Source organism: Podarcis erhardii (genome assembly GCF_964252035.2).
Source record: "Podarcis erhardii genome assembly, chromosome: 16".
NCBI classification, from domain to species: domain Eukaryota; kingdom Metazoa; phylum Chordata; class Lepidosauria; order Squamata; family Lacertidae; genus Podarcis; species Podarcis erhardii.
Genome location: NC_138514.1, coordinates 24714162 through 24731078, shown reverse-complemented (window position 1 = coordinate 24731078; position 16917 = coordinate 24714162). Strand labels below are relative to the sequence as shown.

The 16917-nt window shown below is 43.8% G+C and overlaps 1 protein-coding gene across 2 annotated transcripts; it reads right to left on the bottom strand.

Annotated features, from left to right (window-relative positions):
• Positions 1-692: 692 nt before the first annotated feature.
• Positions 693-16629, bottom strand: FKBP6 (FKBP prolyl isomerase family member 6 (inactive)). 2 transcript variants are annotated; one of them, XM_081843178.1, is made up of 9 exons: positions 16470-16629; positions 14340-14457; positions 10265-10354; positions 9764-9966; positions 9185-9304; positions 8276-8470; positions 7606-7715; positions 6303-6393; positions 693-761 (listed from the first exon to the last, which is right to left on the bottom strand). In XM_081843178.1, the coding sequence occupies exons 1-9, from the start codon at positions 16539-16541 to the stop codon at positions 708-710; spliced, it is 1053 nt and encodes a 350-aa protein (XP_081699304.1). In that variant the 5' UTR covers positions 16542-16629; the 3' UTR covers positions 693-707. The 2 variants fall into 2 exon arrangements, with proteins under 2 accessions (XP_081699304.1, XP_081699305.1); XM_081843179.1 differs by lacking the exon at positions 693-761 and adding an exon at positions 2692-3167.
• Positions 16630-16917: the final 288 nt, after the last annotated feature.

Genomic DNA, 16917 nt, shown 5'->3' with positions numbered 1-16917 from the left:
AAAACAACAACTGCCAGTTAAATCAGCTCCGTTCCCCAGCCACTGCCAACATAAACTCAGGGGCAGCCATAGGAGAACATTTGAACCAACATCTTCCCCTCTATTCACTCTCCCCCCCTCCCCAACCAGGAAATAAAAAATAATAACAACTCAGGAAGGCTGAAGGTGCCAGCCATAGGCTTCAGAGCAGCACTTCTGCTGGCGCCACAGAGCAAGCAGACTCTGCTTTGAGCTTCAGACATGGCAGTGGAACCATAAAGAGGAGGTTGCCCTGCTCCGCACTTCTTAATTCGCCTTTGCTACAGGCTGTCAGTCAGGCAGGATGAGAAGTCCTTGCTGTGAAAAGGCACCCATGCAATTCTGCTCGGGGGGTGGGGGTGGGGAACAGTAAGCGTGGAAGATGGATTTGAAAGATCCATTCGGAAGAATGACACCTCAATGCGGGGACTCTGGTCTGGGGTGAGGAAAGAACTCTTTCCCTCCCCGTGTTAAATTGGGCCACTGACGTATTCTGTTTAATCCCTTCCCCTGTATGGTTCAACTTGGCTCAGAATGAGTAATTTCCAGAGTGTGAGTGTGTGTTACTCTGTTGCAGCAGAAACAAAGCATCTTAAAGACCAACCTTTAGAATTTTAGGGATAAATTTCATTATTATTATGGTATAAGCTTCCCCGGACGACAGGCTACCTTGACAAACACATGAAATGTTACCCCGCCACAAAATGCAGTGGTGGTCTTGATGGCTGTTGGTGCTTCTGAAACTGAATCGGACAAATTCATGGAAGAGGAAGACGAGATCTAGTAAATTAGTTGTACTTAACATTTACACAGACAGCACCTTCCAATCCTCAAAGTTCTCACAGGCATCTAGTTTTAATCCTCACAACCACCCTTTAAAGTTAGGAATAAACATCCCCCATACTGTGGATGGAGGAAAGAGAGGCAGGGCAGACTGCCATGCAAGTCTGTTAATGGCCATAAGTCACACTGGCTAAAGGACACACACACACACACACACACACACACACACACACACACACACACCAGTTGCTGAGGGACAGCTTTTATCCACTGTTTGTGGACTGGATAGCCTGATACACGGGGTTCCTCTTAGATGCTGGATAGCTAAGAAAGTTAACAGGACTGTAGGAGTTACCAGCTTGTAAGCAGGGTGGCTGATCTCTGATAAGTCCTGCCATAGGGTGGAGGCAGGGATGCTAGGCTGACAACTTGTTTTTTAATGCAGCATCAATAGTGACGCAGTACAGGGCAGAGAGTATAAAATAAAGAGGCAGCCAAGTGAGAGGGAAATGGAAATTGTGCATGAATGCAGTGACGTATTTTGGTTTTATTTATTTATTTTCCATTTACTTCCAACAATTTGTATGCTGTTTAATGACAGCTATTTCTAAGTGTTGCATGATAGACCCAACACAATAAAGGCTAGAAAGCAGTTAAAACTGTAAAATCAGAATTCAATTTAAAAGTCAACATGGTGTGTGTGTGTGTGTGTGGCCTATGTGACCTCAAGTGGTCTGAGGACTTAAAGAATTAAGACAAGACCTTCCAAAAATAAAAGGAGGCAAGTTCTGAGCTGGATATATTGCAGCAAGAGGAGAACACATCACTGAGGTGCTCTGGGAGATTATTACAAGCAGAAAGGGGGAGATGGACAGAGTTATTTAAGACAACCTCGAACCTTTGCAGAGCTGGCAGTGGTGGAGTTAGATGAGAAAAGCTCATAGGCTGTGTGTGTGTTTGGCTCAGATAGGGGAAGAGAGGTCTTTTGGCCTCTTTTTAGCCCTGAGGAGGAGCAGGAAGTGAGGTCCTTGGTGGAACTACAAAACCACCCAGACCTCAAATTCTACATGCTGCAAAATGAAAGCACAGTGCCTCAAAATAAAGTATACCATTAACTAATTAACCTGAAGCAGGAAAACGAAGGTAGACATATTCAGCTATGTCAAATCTGCACAATTCATTCCAGTTAAGGGAGTTTTGACCAATATGCCCTGAAAAAAATGGGTGCCTGGATTTGAGCACAGAGAACCTGACTGAAATGAAGCAGGTGGGGGAAAGAGATAAAACTGATAGGTAAGGCAAGTTATCAAAGGATCTGCCGCCACCTGCTGGTTTATACAGTTCTTCAGAGCCACAGGATGGCTGCAACCCACTCGTCACCACAGCAGGAGGAGGATCTGTTCGCTCAGCTTGCACACACAGTGATACATGCAAGGAAGGTTTATTCTTTCTAGTAAAGTGCAGGAATTTAACATTGTCACAAAAAAGCACCTGGCATAGTGAGTTATTTAGCAGGGATTTGAATACAATGCCCCAAACAGTAAATTCATAATCAGGTAATCCAAATTCTGCACCAAGGAAACAGAACATCAATCTTAAAATAAGCTTCTTTTCTGCAGTGAATAGAGGGTGTTCTATTGCCCTCCATTTCGCCTGAGCGAGCCAGGCATATCCTCCAAACAAGTTCTCAAATCCACAGACACGACGGATAGGTTTTGTCTGGTAGGACATCAGTCAGAGCATCAACATTAAGAATCATATACAGAAATGCGATGATGATGCCTTGCTAGGCAGCAACACCCAAATTGGTTGCACTACCACGGCAAATGGGGGACAGTGGCTTCCATCTACAGACACTCATCATCCACAATGAATGAACACCAGCCATGCTGACATTTTCAGCTCAGAAACAAGTTTTATTTTCTACAACTAGGAAAACTACATTTCTAACAATCTTCTCAGATAAGCAAAAACCATGGCCGCCTACTTTCACCAGCCTGAGTCCAGGGAAATGAGGGAAGTTAAGGAAAACTGATTTGTATCCAAACAGAGTAATCTGTTACCTGCGTCTGGCTAACAGGAGAAAGGAGTTCCTTCAAAACAATGAGAGAATGCTGAGCAAATACCTTCTTTTCAAAAGAAGTCTCTTAGTAGACTTGACTTAGTAGAATGCCACTAAGAAAGTGTACATACAAATTGTGATTTTATATATTAAACAACCATATAATCTTCTCAGCTCCAAGTACTCAAAATGAGGAAGGTCTTTTCCATATGGATTTTCAAAAACAAGAAGGCAGTTGTTGGCTGTACTGAAGTGGGATCCCTTCCCATTATAGAAAAGTTTCTTCCTTCTGCACAGATGGATTCTGAAATGACCAGCATATCATGACTCAAAAAAGCCCATGCATTTCAGTTTGTCAGGACATGGTCGCTTTTAAAAAATGACAGCAATTATAACACAGTGACCTATATTACATAGTGAGCTATCAAGGGCCCAAGCCCTTGTATCATTGCAATGTAATGGCTAGAACAGTCAGAAATCTTAAAACGGGTACTAATTTTGAGATAGAGATAGGAAACCAAGGGTTAACCTTTAAACCTTCACACTCAAGGAGCTACAAACAAGTACCATACCCCAAATCTACACCTAATACATACCACAAAGGGCCACTGTTAACACATTTTCCTTTGCTTAGTAGTGTCTACCATTTTCAGCTCCCTGTATTTCCACTCCTCTCTTTCAATAGCTTCCATATTAATATGGACCGACCTATGTACATATATTTGAAACTCCATGGGGGAAAGGCATAGCTTTCCCCTTCTCCAATGACTACTCCTCCATTCTCAGTCAACCTCCCCGCCCCAACTACTTTGCAGCCTAAAAAAGGGATGTTGGGGTACAGTTGCAGGTGGTAGCAAGTAACATCTAGATTGGTCAAATATATGACGAGTTAAAAAAAATACTCAGATACACATTCCCAAAAAAACCAGAGGCCTTTTTACTTGGGATTGTTGGAGATGAGATAAAAAATGAAGACAAAACCTTATTCCAATATTCAACAGCAGCGGCCAGAATGCTAATCGCCCAAAACTGGAAAGGTATAAACATACCAACAGTGAGGGATTGGCAAACCAAATTATATGACTTCATCGAATTGGCAAAAATGACGCAAAGAATTAGAAATCAAAAAAATGCAAAGTTAAATGACGATTGGAACAAATTTATGGTATATATTGAAGGTAATTTTAGAAACTTACCAACTATAGCAGGTATGGTTTAAAACTTCCGGTGTACAAGATAAATACCAACACCAGCGGTAAAAAGGAATCTAGTAAAACTGGAAACCCGAAATCAGCAGGGAAGGAGGTCAGGCGATATGTGTCAATTGTTATATATTCTAAGTTTCTTTTCTGTATTTTTCTCGACCTTTTTGCCTTTTTTCTTTGTGTTTTTTCTTTTTTCTTTCTAAACTCACTTGTTACTGGGATAGTGAGTAGCCCCACTATGTGTCTTTTTTTTTCTCTCTTTGTTTTTCCTTTAAATGTTTTTTTCGTTTTTCTGTTTTGGTGATGTTTGTGTTATGATGAAAGTCACTCAATAAAAAGAATTAAAAAAAAAAAAAAAAAAAGAGAGAGATTGGTCCAGAGCCTCAGATCTGGCTCTTTTCCGTTGGGTTCCTGGCTGGCACAGCAACCTACAAATCTCTGTTTGGCAAGCCAAGTGTGTTGCTGCCTATGGGTGTGCATAAAGAAACAGATTGTGTAGCATTTAGGAATCTCGCTATAGAAAGTTACTGAAGTGCCATCATGTAACACCCAGCCAGCTTCACACCTCCTCTTGACACCACCAGTCACAAAGAAATCCCATTCAGAAGCAAACAAGAGTTCAGCCAAGAATCTTCTGTCATCCTCTTTGAATACACCATGTCTAAAGAAGTCTTTACACTGAGCTAATTAAAGAGAGAGAAGTAGGCAAGCTGAAACCCTTTAGCCATTCTGAGTAGCATTTGATCGTCTTGTCTCTTTCATTCCCACCCAGTGGCTACACAATCAAAAAGGAGGCTCGAGGGGCTGCACAGATAAGATGGGCTGGATCAGCTTCAAAGAAAGGATGCTCCTGCAGGTACCAGAACAGCAGGCAGCTACTAGGACATTCTGCTGAAAAAACATTTCCTGCTTTTGCCAACAAATCTGCATGAACAACTAACCTAATTACACTAGCAACCATGTTTCAAATTCAAATAATCTTATCCTTACCAACCCATTCCAAGATCACACACATACATGTTTTTAAGTGAATTCCATCATTCTGCAACCCCAATCCACCTGTTCATAATAAAGTTGTTCAGCTTTTGCTCTAGCTGCTTTTAACAACCAAATATGAACGTTGAACACTTATCCTATCACCTGCTAAAACAGTGACTAAAACAGAAACCAGGTTCTGTTCACCTAGGGTAGCCAACCATGTAATCTGGAACGACAGTGAAAAATGCAGATGCTTTTTGTTGTAATACCATTATCTAAATCACTGTATTTTCAGAGCTGGTTGTTGATAAATGAAAGTCACTTTTTATCCTGCATTGTTGGGTGGCACAATATAAAGGCTGCTACTGATAGGTAAATTTACAATATGTTACAGTCTTAAAAAGGGGTTCATGCCATCACTGGCAAGGATTCAAAAGACTAGCTCATTTTAAGAGTGCAGAGGACTCTGTGCTTGTGTTTCTTGAACAGCACATGCAATGCAGCAAGCTGATTTTGAAGCTGCTGAGAATTTCTGAAGTGGAGCTGAGAAGCAGTTTGCAATAGGTTCTAGGAAGAAAGGTCAAGGAGGCAGGGCTATTACTTAAGTTACCATCCACTTACAGACATTCTCATTTCAGGGCAGGGTGAGGGGACTAGCCAACCATGTATCCTGTTTACAGTGGAATTCTGCTATAATAAACCATGAGAACTGACATTTGTATCTAGCAGGAACAGGCAGCTGCCCAGGACGTTACCAAGATCTACCAAGAACAGTAACATAAAATAGCCTCAACAACCTGGTGCCATCCCTGATGTTTTGGACTACAAATCTCATCAGCATCAGCAAACATGACTGTATGATGCTGTAGGTGATGGGAGTTGTCGTGCAAAATCTTTGGATGGCACCAGGCTGGCAACGGCTGCCCTAAAATTGGGCAGGGTGGTTAAGGGCTATGGAAGTAGTAGGAAGATGAGGTAGATACAGTGCATGGCAACAGAGTCATATTTCTGCTCAACATCCAAGGGGTGAAAAAAGCGAGAGAGTAGCAGAGGACATGTCCTGCTTCATAAGCCCTACAAAAATCTAGAGCAAGTTCCGGAGTGCAGTTGTCTCAGAGGACAACTCCCTTGGCACCTGCCAACCACTAAATGCCTTGCTGTTCATACTTGCTCCTGCTACAATCTTCAGACAACACAAGGAGGGAGCTTAGCACCAAGATGAAACTGAGAAACAGAAGAGGCTCAGAGCCTGTTACCTTCAGGTTTTCTCCTGCTGAAGTAGAGTTGAGGGGGCCAAACATCCTGCAGCACATTTCCTTCTCCTTCAGCATGTAATTTCTGTAACAGCTGCAAAACAGGGCAAACTGTATGATCACAGGGTGTCCACCAGCCGAGTTTAAAAAACAACAAGGTCTTGAAATGAAGCCTGCCCAGAACTCAAGTGCTTCCTCAGAAATAGGAGGCAAACTGTTCCAGCACAGGCACAGCAGCTGCATCTGGCCACTTTTTGCCCTTATTTCAATGCTCAAAACCCCCATCTCCTTCAGCATAGCTCACTGTGTACACAGCTTTGATGATGTTTGAAATAAATGCTTCACCAAACAAAAGTCAAACCCAGGATTTAGTCTCAGCTGTAGAACATGGCCAGTATGATTAAACTTAAGTTATAGTTATTCATGAACAGAGCAGCTCAGCAGATGAGAGATCTTGCTTTATGCATGAAATTCCACAATACTTTTCAGTAGTGTTTATACCTATGCAGAACACCAGCCAAGTATGGAAGCCAGAGCTGCTCTTACTAAAACACTGCCAAAAATCCATGTGTTCAGGACAAGCAATGCTCACAGATCTGCTGGCGATCTATTTCGAAGCATGTTTCAGGGGGGCAGCTTTTGAGGACCAAGGAATTCCCCCTCATGGCCTGTGCACTTCCCAGCCCAGAGAAAGGAAGCACACAAATGAGGGAGCAGAGGGTCAGGTGGCCTCGGCAGGCAGAGGTTTTGCCAGTCTTTTGCCGATGAAGAAAGCCATCTTAAGTTAAGGATAAACATGGCCCAAGCTTCTCCTAACAGAACAGGGAAAGGCTGCCTGTCAAAGGACAGGTAAGGCAAAACCACAAAGGCTAGTTGCCTCCGTAAGGCATTCATTCAAGGAGAGCCAGGGAATTGCCTTGTTATCCCTTCCCAGTACTGTCATGGAAGGAGAACTCTATTCCCTCACACTCTACATATAGCACTGCCATGGTTTTGATAACCACACAGGGTTTTTTTCTGGATTAAACAGAACTCCTGAGGATGCTCCCAAAAGTGGAAAGGGGGTGGTACCCATGCACCTGAGGCTTGCCCCACTGCAAGGACATTGACCAGTTTACAGAGTTTGGGATTCAATACCCCTAAAAGCTTCCTGTGCTCCCACTTACTCCATCTGCTAGACAGTTTAAACATTATAAGAGTACAGAGGCTTCAACACCACAAGGAATAAATCTGGACAATTATATACAGAGAAAGCAGTTCACAGCTAACCGATTATCCTACTTCAGTAAAGAAATAGCTCCCTCACCTGGCCAGCTTTTTCAATTCATTGTTAATGCAATGGTTGAAGGGCTGCTGTTTCTGAGCTTTCACCAAAAAATCCCGAGCTCTCTCATACTCTGCCAGAGAGAAACATGCCTAGTAGACAAAAGAATCATTATTATTTTTTAATTTGGTATGCTGTTCCTCAGGGGGGGTGGAAATCCCAGCATGGCCACAAAGTTAACAACTAGCAAAGAGAAAACTCACCAGTACTAGCAATGTACAGAAAGCCCAGGAAAGGAAAAGCTGCGCATGGTCAGATGTGCACCTGGAAACTTAAAACTTGTTGAATCAACCGCCCTAAAAAAATCCTGGCTGCCATCCCATAGATTGAATGATGCAAGTAGAAGGGAGATCAAGTAGTTTTGAGTGGGAGGTGTGCCGCAGTCTTATCCTGCAAGGGATACTGTGCTCAGCCTGGCAATGATAAACAAAACGTTCAAGGGAAGGAGTTGCAGAGGTGTTTGAAAGTGGAAAAGATTTTGCCGCAGAAAGTGCTTGCAAAGGCTAGATGGCCACCTGCATCTCCTACATTAGACTAAGTGGCCTCCAGGGTTTCTTCCAGGTTGAGGTGCTCTCATCCATTATTTTTATTGCCCCCCCATCAGGCATTTGAAACCTGGAAGACTAAGTCCACAGCTGCTCCTCCTCCTCACCTGAGCACACCTGAAGAGTGCTTTGGCATTCTTCTCATCCAGCTTCAAGGCCTTCTCTCCGTAGGCAAGGGCCCGAGTGGGCTGCTCCAGTTTCAGGTAAGTAAAAGACAAGTTCAGGAAGACCAGAATCTTGGCAGCATCAACTCTGACTTGCTCAGCTTCTTCAGCATTCACACGGTGCAGCAGCGAAGAGGCCTAATCAGGGATCGCAAACAAGTGCTGTCATTTTATAGTCTTACACAAAACTTATATTGATTGTTGTACACATTGGGCTGTGTGGATATTGACTTAGGAGACAAACATTTCCACGTAAGCAAAACACTATCAAGCAAAAATATTCTCTCATTTGAGGGCCAGTTACATATTTACATTGTAGATTTTGAAAAAAAATATGGGAAAAACTATTTTTTCGCTTTAGGAATCTAAAGCAACTCTGATGGGAAAGCATGAAATAAGATTACAATGAACAATTAAGGTGGTTAAGTGACAATATAGTGCTTTTAAACTGTTCAACTAAACATTCTCTTCCATCAGATCACCCACTCCTTTCTCATTTTACATTTCAAAATAATTCCAGGAGGTGATCAATTCCCATCTTACATTTTGGGGGCAACACATTACAGCAGCCTTCATCAATCTGGCAGTCCTCCAGATGTTTTGAGCTACAACTCCCACCAGCCCATTCAGCACACTCTGTCTTGGCCAGCTAACAAAGGAAGCAGGGTGAAGGAGGGAGTAAGTAAGTATAATATGCAAAGTTAAGTGTGCTGGCCAGGGCTGATGGGAGCTGTAGCCCAAAAGCTCTGGAGGGTACCAGACTGGTGAAGGCTGACCTAAAGAAGTTCTCTGACTTCTGGAGACCAGCCCTGCCCTTTGCTTGCCCCCACCCTTCTCATTTGCTTTACTTACCCGTTTGTATCTTTCTCTGGCATCCATGAAGTGCTTCTGTCGGAAGAGGTAATTGCCAAATTCCCGCTCAGTTTCAGCCACCTTCAGCACTTTCTGCAGTGGAAACTGGGCCTGTTGCTCCTGTGAAGAGAAGCCACACTCTGGTCATGGGGGTTAGTATTGCTGCATGCCACCCTAATGTTGCACACCGTCCCAATCTCTGAGTTCTGCAATATTCCAGGTATTCCAGGTTTCTTCAGAATGAGGGACAGCTGAGAATGTGGTGTCTGTATGATATATGGTTTATTTATACATATATACAATCTGAGCCTACAATGGAGGGGTTCACAGCAATAACACCCTTGAAGTTTTGCGTCTTTCAGTCACAGCCTTTGATTCAAATAGTAATCAGGCATAGCTCTATCTCCCAGCTTGGAGCCTAGCTTCTAGCTCACTCCCCATTCTGGCCTTTGTCTTTCTAATCTCCAGTGAGTTGTATGGTGCTTTATAGTATCTTTTAAAAACTGCTTGGTAACCATCTTTGGTGAAGGGTGGTACAGAAATCTCTTAATGAAAATAAAGAAAAACTAGCAAACTTACAGGAGTCAGATTAAAGAACTGGTCAGATTCTGCTGAGTCCAGAAAGTCCAGAAGCTCAATCTCAAACAAGACTGTGGCATTGGGAGGGATCAATGGAGGGCAGCCCGCAGCTCCAAAAGCGTAACTTGGCTTGAACAAAAATCTTGCCAGCTCTCCTTTCTTCATTGTCAGCAGACCAATCTCCATTCCTCCAAGAGTGATGTCTGGGAATGCAAAAAAGAGCAAGGTTTATTTCTCAAATGTATGTACTGCAGTACTAAGTCATAGCGGAAGACATCATCCTTGATCCAAGGTACGATTCAGATTGGGCCTGACCCAGGACAATTTGGCCCCAACTCAGGCCCCCAGACAAATCAAATCTTAAAGGATCCCAAATAGTTTGCTTACTATCATAGAAACTAGGCATGAATGCACCTAACAAGTCCAGTTTTTATATTTAAGTGCTAGTGCACGCACACTATTTTATTATCTCATAGGAACACATGGTCATTCTGGGCTTACCTTCACCAAGTTTCATGAGTCTATGATTCCTTCTGTAGCAGTTTGTGTCAAAGGGTCTGTCCATGTGTTCCAAGTAACCTGAAAATTTCACTGAGAAAATTAAAAGTTAGAGGAGAGTAAATCAGTTTCAGTTAGGAAGGTTGAACATAGTTTCTATTTTTATCCATAACAGACAACTACTATGTGTGCATCTGAAGAACTGTGAATGCACACGAAAGCTTATACCAAGAACAAACTTAGTTGGTCTCTAAGGTGCTACTGGACCATTTTTGTATATATATATATATATATATATATATATGCAGGTTTTGGTGTCCTCGGGTGTCTTCCCGTGTAAAAGTTGGGGTGTCTAGGCGACGTTTCGACGAGGTCTCACTCGTCATCTTCAGGCTGGTGCTTTCGGCTTCTTGTTACTGGAACAGAGCAGGATCTCAGTGTTTGAGTTCCTATAAATACTGTAGAGGGGGTGTGGTGTATAGCCTCCAATGTTCTGGGCAGAGAGGAAGTTCCCAGGCTAGTGTGCCTTTTCTTCTTTTGTTCCTTAATTACTTGAGAGATATCTTGAGTGATTTCTTGAGTGATATCCTGAGTACCACTTAGGTGGGTCATTAGGTGTGGATTAGTTGTTAAAGTCTTTGTGTCTTGACCTCTTGAACTTTGTGAAGAGTTTTCCTGAGAAGATGGCTGTACTGTATTTAGTTGTGCTCTGGCTTGGCTTCGTGTATAGGGGCGAGCTGTGGTTTTGTGGCTTGTGTCAGCCAGATCTGTGTAGGGATTGCAGGGGGGTGCAGCATCCGGAGGTGCCACCATGGATTGGCTACTGGATGGTGTCTGTAATTCATCTGTGGAGAGGGTCTGGGTTTGGGTCTGGTGTGGTTGATTGGTGTTGGCGTTCTGTGTGCCTCTGGATCTGGTGTCAGTTTTTGTGGGGAGGGCTAATTTCCAGATGTCTGGCAAGCGGGATGTGTCGTCACGCTTGTTCATGTTGTGAGGGTGTTTCTCTATCTCGATGGCTTCCATGATTATTCTCTTGTGGTGATGTTCCGTGTTAAAGAGCAATTTGGAATCTGCAAAATTAATTTCGTGTCCTGTTTCTTTCATGTGTTGGAAAAGAGAGGAAGTTTTTTCTTCTTTTTTGACGGCATTCTTGTGTTCTGCGATACGTGCATTTATTCGTCTGTTTGTTTGTCCAATGTACGTGGCTGGGCAGACTTTGCAGGGTATTTCATAGATCCCTTGGTTTTCCAACTGGATTTTATCCTTGGGGTTTCTGAGGATATTGGCTATTTTTTGGTTGGTGCAAAAGGCTGTTTTGATATTGTGTTTATGGAGGATTTTGCTAATTTTATCTGTAGTGCCCTTGATATAAGGAAGGAGGGCCATGCCATTGTTTTCTTCTGTGTCTTGGTTTTTGGGGGGTGTTTCCTTTTGGATTAGCTTCGTAATCCTGTTTTGCTGGTATCCATTGGCAATTAACACGTTTGAGAGATTCTGTAACTCAGTTGTCAAGTGGTCTTTGTCAGCCAGGCGTTTGGTTCTGGAGATGAGAGTCTTGGCTACGGAGTTTATTTGTGCAGGGTGGTGGTGTGATTGTGCATGTAAGTAGCGGTTGGTGTGTGTTTTTTTCCGGTAGATAGTGTGTCCTAGGGAGCCATCAGGTTTTTTGTAGATTAGGACGTCAAGGAAGGGAAGTTGGTTGTTGGCTTCTATTTCCATAGTGAATTGTATTTTGGGGTGTAAGTTGTTGAGATGTGTGAGGAAGCTATCCAGTTTTTCCTTCCCGTGTGGCCAAATTACAAAGGTGTCGTCAACATATCTGAGCCAAAGTTTGGGTTTGTGTTCTGACTTGTCTAAAGCATTGGTTTCAAAGTGTTCCATGTACAGGTTTGCGATGACCGGTGAGAGGGGTGATCCCATAGGTGCTCCTTCTATCTGTTTGTATCTTTGTCCATTGTGGATGAAGTACGTGTTGGTTAGGCAGTGGTTGGTCAGGTCCAAGATGTATTCGGGGGGATTGTATTTGTTTTGAATAGCTGTCAAGGCTTCATTAATGGGCACTTGTGTGAAGAGAGATACAACATCGAAGCTCACAAGTAGGTCATTAGGATGTAGGTTTTGCTTCTTTATTGTTTCTATGAACTGGAAGGAGTTTGGTACGTGTGAAGAGATGGATTCTGCATAGGGCTGAAGTTGCTTGGCGAGAAATTTAGCGAGATTTTGTAGAGGTGAGCCTATGGAGCTGACTATTGGTCTGAGTGGTGTTCCTTCTTTGTGTATCTTGGGGAGGCCGTAGAGTTTGGGGCATCTGGATGATTTTTCTCTGGGGATGATTCTTAGCTGGATTTCTTCACTGATAGGAGAGGCTTTTATTTTATACACAGATCTGGCTGACACAAGCCACAAAACCACAGCTCGCCCCTATACACGAAGCCAAGCCAGAGCACAACTAAATACAGTACAGCCATCTTCTCAGGAAAACTCTTCACAAAGTTCAAGAGGTCAAGACACAAAGACTTTAACAACTAATCCACACCTAATGACCCACCTAAGTGGTACTCAGGATATCACTCAAGAAATCACTCAAGATATCTCTCAAGTAATTAAGGAACAAAAGAAGAAAAGGCACACTAGCCTGGGAACTTCCTCTCTGCCCAGAACATTGGAGGCTATACACCACACCCCCTCTACAGTATTTATAGGAACTCAAACACTGAGATCCTGCTCTGTTCCAGTAACAAGAAGCCGAAAGCACCAGCCTGAAGATGACGAGTGAGACCTCGTCGAAACGTCGCCTAGACACCCCAACTTTTACACGGGAAGACACCCGAGGACACCAAAACCTGCATTCCTGTACCCGTGAAAATCTACGAAAGCAAATATATATATATATACACACACACACACACACACACACACACACACACTGCATCAGACCAACACGGCTACCTACCTGAATCTAGACAACTACTAGCAATCCTTGTTTCCAATAAACCATGCTATATTGTCCCAGGAAATTGCCGAGAGCACATAAATTTCATCCATTACAGAAAAATTGAAAAATGGTGTAGCATTTGCTCAAGCTTTTTCAGGTTCTGTAATAGTCATCAAACTACATTTTCCTGCATTCATTTAAAAATCTGAAGGCAAAAACCTAAGGGCTCCCCAGTAGCCTTAGAAGCTACTCACAGCAAAACAGTCTTTCCCAACCTGCTGCCTGGGTCCCATGGGACTGATAGGAATGGTAGTCCATAACACCTGAAGGGCAGCAAGTTAGAGAATATTACATTAAAGTCTAAAGGACCTGTATGACAAAAGAGTACCTGCTCACTTCCACCATACTCTTGGGTGCTAAAAAGCACAAAACAGCTTCAAACTTGGAGTTTGGGGTTGCTTATTACGGTAAATGGAAACCACAAACAAAATCTACAGTGTACATCCATGGAGATTTTAGGTCATTGGCTAAATACTTACCGTAATCCATTCTTGGCTAAAGTACTAATACCACTCTTATTTAAATGTTAACATTCAGATTCAGAAAGCCACCCTCAACATTGCTAGAATTAGCTTGTGAGGGAAAGTACACAGGGAATCCTTCCACATAGTCCATATTAAATCACACATTAAAGTGCTTCTTGGGGGGTTATAAAGGGAGCTAATGGAAATCAATAACTTGTGGTATAAACCACTATTCAAATGTCAAACTTGATGGTGCCGATGTCAACTGAAAAGACAAGTTAACTTGTTAAAAGAACAAAATCCACTTTAATTTGCGCAAAGACCAAACTAGGCATGAACATGTCTAGTTTTTTTCTCATTTAAACAACAGAACTGTGGTGCAGAGTGCTCATCCTTTCCCCTTCATCAACATGGTCCTGATCCACATTCTCACACCCCAGCTCCTATTGGTCCCACAAGGCAGCTTTTGGCAAGAGGAGGGATTAACATCCAGGCCACAGCAGGAAAGGGGAAAGTGGCTATTCAATGCAATACTATGCATTTAGAGGGACTTACCCAATGCCTTGGTAAGCCTGCTTAACACCACAACCATAGACTTGTCAGCACAAGGTTCTTTTACCTAATATGGATGCATCAGGAGGCACCGTTTCACCAGAGCCGGCACGGATAATCTCTTTCAACACTCCATGGTCTCCAGTAACATCCTGCATCCGTTGACCCAGCCGGTGGTAAGGAGACTTTGGAAACAAGGGTATGGCAAAGCAAAATGTTATTTATGGACTGCTTAATGCCAAGACAGGCTTCTGTTGTATTATTAGCATTAATGTTGTATTATTAATATGGATTTCTTCAAATGTCTTTTTAAATCGGGTCGAAGCTCAGTGGCAGAGGACCTGCTTTGCTTGTACAGTGGTACCTCGGGTTACATACGCTTCAGGTTACATACGCTTCAGGTTACAGACTCCGCTAACCCAGAAATAGTACCTCGGGTTAAGAACTTTGCTTCAGGATGAGAACAGAAATCGTGCTCTGGCGGCGCAGCAGCAGCAGGAGGCCCCATTAGCTAAAGTGGTTCTTCAGGTTGAGAACAGTTTCAGGTTAAGTACAGACCTCCGGAATGAATTAAGTACTTAACCTGAGGTACCACTGTAGAAGTTCCCAGGTTCAATCCCCAACAGGATCTTCCAGACAGGGTTGGGGAGTGACCTCCGAGTCTGAAACCCTGGAGAGCTAGTATCAGCCAGCCTAGATAACACTTGGCAGTACTCTGACTCAGTACAAGGCAACTTCCTAATGAATGAATTGCTTAAAGCCACAGCCTAGAATAAACAATGGAGCATTCTGACATATTTGATGGACTGATATATAAAAAACAGAAAAATAATACACCCTCACAGGGTAAATCATGCACTAAGGTAAAGGTAAAGGGACCCCTGACCATTAGGTCCAGTCGTGGCCGACTCTGGGGTTGTGGGGCTCATCTTGCTTTATTGGCCGAGGGAGCCGGCGTTTGTCTGCAGACAGCTTCTGGGTCATGTGGCCAGCATGACTAAGCTGCTTCTGGTGAACCAGAGCAGCACACGGAAACGCCGTTTACCTTCCTGCTGGAGCAGTACCTATTTATCTACTTGCACTCTGACATGCTTTCGAACTGCTAGGTTGGCAGGAGCAGGAACCGAACAACGGGAGCTCACCCTGTAGCGGGGATTCGAACCACCAACCTTCCGATTGGCAAGTTCTAGGTTCTGTAGTTTAATCCACAGCGCCACCCGCGTCCCTAAATCATGCACTACCCCTCTACAATTAGCTATAAAAATGTTAAAAGTAAAACAGAAGCACCCATAAATCTCCCTATGATTTTGGAACTTGCCCACTGTTTTCCTCAGTTGCCAGAGGCCATTACATATATGCCTGCAAATATGAGTCTGGCAGAAACTGGAGAATGTGAGCAAGTGCTCACAGTGCTCATATAAGTGACAGCCAATGGGAGACATCTTTGGCCTCACTTGTGTCACAGAATGTTATTATACCTCCGATCCAAGAAATTAGAGACAGAAGGCTGTAGATCATTTCCTTTATGATGAATGCACAGACTTGCAAATATTATGTAAACTAGCTTTGGCTGTTTTGGACTCTTACATAAATTCAAATTTAGCCAAAACTGCCAAAGGCAAACCTATATATACAGCACACTATATATTAAGAGACCTGCCTAACGATATATTTATTGTTCATAATTCAACTTGAACAGTAGCATAAGCTCCCCCCCCCTTTTTTTTAAGGAACACCTTGATTTGCACTGGCTTTGGCAGTCCTTAGGGTACTGATATTTTGCTGCATTGGTTTGTTTTGCTTCTTATTAGTCCTCTCTTTCACAGCAAAGCTGTGCTTTTCATTGAATCCTACACTTGAAAGGGACTACCAAAAGTCATTGAGTACAACCCCCTGCAATGCAGGTATCACCTATTGCTGTTGTTTCATTTCAGCAGGTCCCTCCCCTCAGGTTGCCCTGAGCTGCTAAGGTTGGTCGAGGCAGTCAAAGAGGAATTTCCCTTTCTTTCTCTCTCTTTTCTTTTTGAGGGGAAAATGTACTCCTCGCATGCTCAGACACAGCAATCAGTTGGGCTCTATCTTCGAAGGGGGAAGGCAGAAGCTGAAGGAAAGAGGTTCCATCCCTTTGCTGTTCTCCTCTCGGGTAGAGGGAGCGTCAGGAGGAACTCTGCTCATGCCCAGAGACACCAACGCTCACCATGAAGCCCCCCGCGCCGCTCCCGTCCCCCGCCTGCCAGCTCTCCTCCAGGCCACCGCCTCTCGGCTTCATCCTGCAACGGCTGCCCTCGCCGTCGCCCTTTTTTATCCTCACAGCGAGGCCCAGCCTTCCCGCCCAAACCGCGCGGGCCAATCACGATACGCCCCTCCCGACCACGCCCCCGCCAAGGCCTCGTGCCGCAGACCAGGCTACGCCCAGCCCCAGCGGCAGAGCCAATTGGGTGCCCTCGGCAGCGTCCGTGGAGCGGGGAGGGGGGCGAGCGTAGTGCATGATGGGGCATGTAGTCCTAACCCTCAGAGTTTTGTTTACCGACACGCCCGTTTTTCATCTAAAATGGGCACCCGAAGCGGCTTTAAATGCGGGGAAGCTCGAGTTAATAATAACGACATGGAATTAACGCTAGATACCCTGTGGGTGTCGCTTTGTT

What these genes read in the sequence shown, in the direction of transcription:
- FKBP6 (XM_081843178.1), bottom strand. Translation starts at nt 16,541, where the DNA reads ATGAAGCCGAGAGGCGGTGGCCTGGAGGAGAGCTGGCAGGCGGGGGAC. An exon ending in CCAGAGAAAGATACAAACGG is followed by an intron (nt 8,471 to 9,184) that starts GTAAGTAAAGCA and finishes ATCCCTGATTAG; the next exon opens with GCCTCTTCGCTGCTGCACCG. An exon ending in CACTCTTCAGGTGTGCTCAG is followed by an intron (nt 7,716 to 8,275) that starts GTGAGGAGGAGG and finishes TTTGTCTACTAG; the next exon opens with GCATGTTTCTCTCTGGCAGA.